We start from the raw sequence: 6,414 nt of genomic DNA, 5'->3' as shown, positions 1-6,414 counted from the left end.
CTTGTACAATGCAGCAGTATCACAGTGATATCCCACACAGCTAAGGTTACACAATTCAACCTTACAGTGTCTAATCCAAAACAAAAGTGTTTCAGTGGGACAGCAGCAGGGGACGGTGATGGTGTTGTGGTACTGTCTCTGGACTTGTTATCATTAAAAACCCAAGGAATGCTCTGGGGTCCTGGGTTCAAATCCCATCAATGTGTGGGACAGAATCAATTTTTTCTTAAAATGTTGGCACTCACAGAGGTTTGCAATCAGGAGGGAGAATTCAACATTGGCCTCTGACCATATGTCTCATTGCATCAACCCAACAGCATCACAGTGAACCTTCACAGCATCTGTTACAAATAAAGACTACCACACTGACAGTGAGCAGGCTCAGGTTCACACCAACAACATCACAGAGACTGACAAACAGCAGGCTCAGGCTTACACCAAAAATATCATCATGAAACGCTAGGGCTTTCAGTCAACAGTATCACTTTTAAACTCCTCAATGTCTCGTTCCAAATTTTCTTTGCCATGACACTCCCCAGCATTCGTTCCAAACCAAATGTCACAGGGACACCTGGTAGAATCCAGTCCAATCGAACAGCGAGGCCCACAGCATCTGGTTTAACCAAACAGGATCACCATAAAACTCAACATTGTTCCTTCCAAAACAACAGTACGACAGTGAAATCGGACAGCGTCTGGCATCAAGTACAAAATAACAATATCACATCAACCCTCTGCAGTGTTCTGTTCAAATAGACAGCATCACAGGAACACTCTTTAGGTCTACTCCATATCAGAGTGCAGTTCTACACCCTATTGTTTGTAACCAACAGTCTAACAGTGAAGCCTACAGTGTCTAGTCTGAACCTACATCATTAGAATGAAATCTTGCAGCAGCTATCGCAAACCAAGAATGTCACAGTGATAACTCACTGCATCTCATGCAAACCAACTGCACCGTAGAGAGAACCTACAGGGTGTAATGAAAACAAGCTGAATCATAGTGGAAGCCATCAGCATCTTTTGTAAAAGGATATAATCACAGTACAACACTACTGTCTAATCTGAACCAAAATTATCACACTAAAACTGTACAATGTCTTGTGAAAGCCAATGTTATCACAGTAAAATACTACAGTGTATAGACCAAACAACAATATCACAGTATAACACTACAGTGTATAGAACGAACCAACAGTATCACAGTAAAACTCATACAGCTCCTGGTGTAAACCAACAATGTCACAGTAAAGCACTAGTGTAGGGTCCAAACCAACAATATCACAATAAAATTCTATATCATCCAGTGCAAACCATTGTTACCGCAGTGATATCTGATAGCATTTAATTCAAATGAACAGTAACAGAGTTAAACTACACAACTTTGAGGTCAGACCCACAGCACCACAGTGGAATTCCAAAGTACCTGGCCCAAGCTAACAGCAACACAGTGAAATACTACAATGCCTCGTACAAGTCCATATTGTCACAGTGTAATCCTATATCTAGTCCAAACCAACAATATCATAGTGAGACCCTACAATGTCTAGCCCAAACCATATCATTGTGAAATTCTATTGTGCCTAGTTAAACCTATAATAGCATAGTGAAAGTCTAGTGCCTGGTCCAAATCTACAATATCACAGTGACACTCTCCAGCTTTGAATGCAAAACAAGGGCAGGACAGTAAAACTTCACAGCGCCTAGACCATACCAAGAGTATCAGAACACCTAGCTTAAACTGACAGCATCACACTGAAATCGTACAGCTTCAAGTAGAAATTAAGAGTATCACAGCGACAAGTAGAAGCATCTCATCCAAACCAACAGCATCACCATGAAATCCGACAGTGCCTGGTTCAAACCAACAGTATCTCCTTGCCACTGTGGAGTGTTTAGTCCAACCAACACTATTGAAACTCAACATTGTCTGCTCCAAACCAACAGTGTCACAGTGGCACCATACAGCACCTAGGCCAACCCAACAGCATGAAATTCTGCATCTAGTCCAACCCAACAGTATGACAGTGAAACTCTACTGTGTCTGGTCAAAATGAACAGTATCACTGTGAAACTGTACAGCTTTGAGCCTGAACAAACAGTACCACAGTGAGATCTTCCAACATCTAGACTCTGTCATCATGAAACAGACATAGAGACACTCTTCAAGTTTGACACCATCTGTGGAAAGAGACACAAAGTTATCAGTTGGAATCTGGTATGTCAGTTCTTCTGTTCGGAAGAACAGCCACATTGGACTCAAAATATTAACTCCATTTCTCCCTCCACAAATCAGGTCAGACCCCCTGAGTGTCTCCATTGTTCTCGATGTTTGTTTCAGATTTCTACCATCTACACTATTTTGCCTTTTTTCAGATGTCATTACGAAAATCTACTGCATCTAATCAAACCAACAGTGACACAGCGTCGCATCAAAACAACACTGTCAAGTGACACTCTCCAACTTCAAGTCCAAACCAAAAGTAGCAGAGAGAAAGTTGACATCGCCTAGACTAAACCAACGGTATCAAAATCAGTCTTGATTAAGCCAGCCACATTGCAATGAAATTCTACGACATCCCATCCAAAACAAAAGTTCGACAGTGACAATCTATAGCGTCTCAGCCAACAACATTGTAGTGAAACACAAGACCATTTAGGGCAAACCAACCTATTCACAGCTACACCCCACAGTTATGTGTCCAAACCAACAATATCACTGTAAGAGACAGTAGGAACTGCCGATGCTGGAGAATCTGAGATAACACAGTGTGGAGCTGGAGGAACACAGCAGGCCAGGCAGCATCAGAGGAGCAGGAAAGCTGACATTTCGGGTTTGGACCCTTCTTCAGAAAACTCCAGACCTGAAACGTCAGCTTTCCTGCTCCTCTGATGCTGCCTGGCCTGCTGTGTTCATCCAGCTCCACACATTGTAATATCACTGTAAGGCTGAGCAGCATCTAGTTCAAATCTACAGCATCGCTGTGAAACCCTATTGTGTCTCAGCATCTCAGTGATGTCCTATTGTATCGTATCGAAATCAACGGCATCATAGTAACACTCCACACTGTCTGGTCCGAATCTACAGTATCACAGAGAAAGCCTTTATCATTTAGTCTGAATCAACTGTATGACAGTAAATCTTATCCTGTCTTTTCCTTCAGTATTAGAGTGAAACTCCGTTGTATCCTCCCTCCTCGGTGCCTACAGCCCCAAGCACGCCTTGCAGATGAAGCAGCATGTTATTTTTACTTCTTTTAATTTAGTCTACTCTATTCGCTAGTCACAATGTAGTTTTCTCTACAACGGCGGGACCAAAGATTTGGCAACTGCTTTATGGGATACCTCAGCTCTGTCTGCAAGACTGGCCCCAATGTTCCAGTTGTTTGCCTCTTCCATACATCAACTTTCTCGCCTGCTAACATTTCTATCCGAGGCCTGCCACAGTATTCCAGGAAAAAGGCAATTCAAGCTGGAGGAATAGCACCTCATTTTTGGCACAGACATTACAGCCTTTCGGATGCAACCATGAATTCAACAAATTGAAAAGATGAACACAGTCCTCCATTATGACCCTCACCCCAACCAGTGTCTTGGTTGCATGGATCTACTCTCAGCAGAGGTGACCTACTTTCGACTATTCACATCTACTTTGCATCTCAACCTCTCCTTTACTACATCAGCACTCCAGTTGTCTCTTGCTCTGGGCATCCTCAACATTAGTTCCACTTGATCATTTTCGGCAAGAGCATAAAAACCATCATTTTACATTTTGTGTTTCTCTCACCACAGATTCTGTGTGATCTGCTGAATTTCTCCGGTTTTTACGAACCTCCGTGAAACCCCAAAAGCATTTAGCTCAAAACAACAATGATACCAGCCGCATTACAGAGAAATTCTACAATGCTGAGTCCAATGCAATTCTATCACAGTAAGTTAACAGCAAGCTCCAGAGTTATCGATGACTGCTCTCTAATTGCTGTAGCAGGCTCACCAAAACCCTTTCAGGACCTTCCTCAGCATGTATCACTTGTACGACTTTACATGAATGATTCTTAAATTCCTCAGGACGAACAGAGATGGACAACAGTTATGCAGTTTCTTGCACTGCCTGCGATAATTAGCTCTGTTGGCTGGTTTGCAATGCAGAGTCATACCAACAGTATGGGTTCAGTTCCTGTACTGGCTGTGGTTTCTATGAAGGACCTTCTTTCTCAACCTCTCCCTTCGCTTGAGCTGTGGTGGCCCTCACCATCAGTTGTCCCTCACGAATGAGGCAGTGGGACTATGGCAACTTTACCTTTACCTTACAATCCAGAAGCAAGGCAAGTATCGGACCTGTGTGCTATGGGCATGGCTTAACTGTAGTATCTCCTGCCTCCCCACTCTACATCTTTCCAATTTGTCCTTTTCGCTATTTCGTATGAAGCCTTCATGTAAAAGTGATCGATTTACTGGCGGAGCGTGGTGACCTTTTTTTACACAAACCATTCTTAGGATCTACACATCACCAGAGAGGCCAGCATTTATTACCCATTCCCCTTTACAGTCATCACAGCGGTCATGCCTTTGAGCCACTGCAGTCTGTAGTTGGTAAGCAGCATTTTCGGTGTTGTTAGGTAGGACATACAATACAGGAATTATGATCAGCAACAAAGGCTGTACTGTCCAAGTGAGGTTGTCCGTGGCTTGGAGAGAAATGAGACGGCTGCCTTTCTGACCCACATAAATTAAGATCCAGACTGAGCTGGCTCAAAATCATTTCACAACGGGTTGCTTTGGGTACAAAGTGCAGAACAGAAAACAGCATGGAGCTGGATTCAAATTGGGACAGTCAAGTCCTCTCAGGAACAACTAAAACAACATCAGAAATCAGCTTTGGGTTCTTTCCTTGGGACTGGTGATGGTACAGCAAGTTTGTACACTGGAATTTAACTTGTGATCTGGGTTTGCATGCAGCCTGGACCGACAAAGTGTGACCCTCTGCTAGCTGCAAATTTGTATGGCCTTGACCAAGATCCTAGTGGCCATGATCGATGAAGCACCAATCCACAACTTACCTGGCACTGGGGAAACTTTTTAAGAGGATTTAGGGACGGGCAATAATGCTGACATTCCAAGAATAAATAAAAAGATAAGGAGCGCTCTTCTGTGGTTAGGGACTGTAGTGCATTTTTACAGCACTGATGTTTGCCATACAAAAATTCTCCATCCTCTTGCGTGGTGGCTCAGTGGTCAGCACTGCTGCCTCCAGCACGAGGGACTCAGGTTTGATCCCACCCTCGGGTAACTGTCTGTGTGGAGTTTGCCATTCTCCCCGTGTCTGCATGGGTTTCCTCTGGGTGCTCCAGTTTCCTCCCACAGTCCAAAGATGTGTAGGTTAGGTGGGTTGGCCATGCTAAATTGCCCATAGTGTTCAAGGACGTGCAGGGTAGGTGGATTATCCATGGGAAATGCAGATGTATAGGGTAGTGGGGGGAGTGGGATGCTCTTCAGGTCAGTGTACACTTGATGGGCTGAATGGCCTGCTTCTATACTGTCGGGATTCTATGATTGTAAATGTCTCTGACCATGAACAGTTTAATTGAAACTCTGGAACATTTAGGTAGAAATGAAATCAATCTTTACAGCCAATGTTACTTTTCGATAAAGTATATTTGATTAAATTAAATGTCTAAACTACGTTTTCCTGAGTTATCCACCAGCAAACATCTCAGAGTGCAGAAAAAGGCCCTTCAGCCCATTGAGTCTGTGCTGGTCAGAAACAAAACCTAAAATTCGAAACCCATTTTGCAGCAACTGGCCTCCTACCTTGTAGGCCTCTGTATCGCAAATGCGCATCTTAAATCAGGAGAGGAGTCTTACTGCTCGGAATAAGGTTACAATTACTTACCGCTGCAGGTAAACTCTTTCTTTGGGACGTCAGCAACATAGAGGCCCCTCAGGTGAATGGGGCCAGTGCACTGGGCGTATTGGCCAATGGGATGGCGTTGCCGCAGCCAATCAGAAAGCCAGGCCAAGTGGCAGTTACAGAACAGGTTGTTGGAATGAAGTCGCCTGTAGGGAGAGGGTGAGGAGACCAGGTAAGGGAAAGGTAACAAACTGGTGAAGTGCTGCCCTGTTCTTTCACACACTCCCACACACACAGAGACACAGAGACACAGACACACACTCACACACAGACACACACACACACACACACACACTCACACACAGACACACACTCATACACAGACACACACTCACACACACACTCATACACACACACACACACACTCATACACACACACACCTACACACACACACTCTCACACACACACACACACACTCATACACACACACACACCTACACACACACACACAATCACACACACACACACAGACACACACACACACACACACACACACACACAA

The 6,414-nt window shown here is 44.1% G+C and overlaps 1 protein-coding gene across 1 annotated transcript in view; it reads right to left on the bottom strand.

Moving 5' to 3' along the window:
• LOC109911258 (slit homolog 3 protein-like) overlaps positions 1-6,414 on the bottom strand; it is a 614,108-nt gene that overhangs the window by 177,820 nt on the left and 429,874 nt on the right. The window contains exon 8 of the mRNA XM_048603610.1: positions 5,894-6,057. Within this exon, the coding sequence (XP_048459567.1) occupies positions 5,894-6,057 (164 nt within the window). The remainder of the gene's footprint in view (positions 1-5,893; positions 6,058-6,414) is intronic.

The sequence above is a fragment of the Rhincodon typus genome, chromosome 12 (assembly GCF_021869965.1).
Source record: "Rhincodon typus isolate 14 chromosome 12, sRhiTyp1.1, whole genome shotgun sequence".
Lineage (NCBI taxonomy): Eukaryota > Metazoa > Chordata > Chondrichthyes > Orectolobiformes > Rhincodontidae > Rhincodon > Rhincodon typus.
This window is presented reverse-complemented; position numbering and strand designations above follow the sequence as displayed.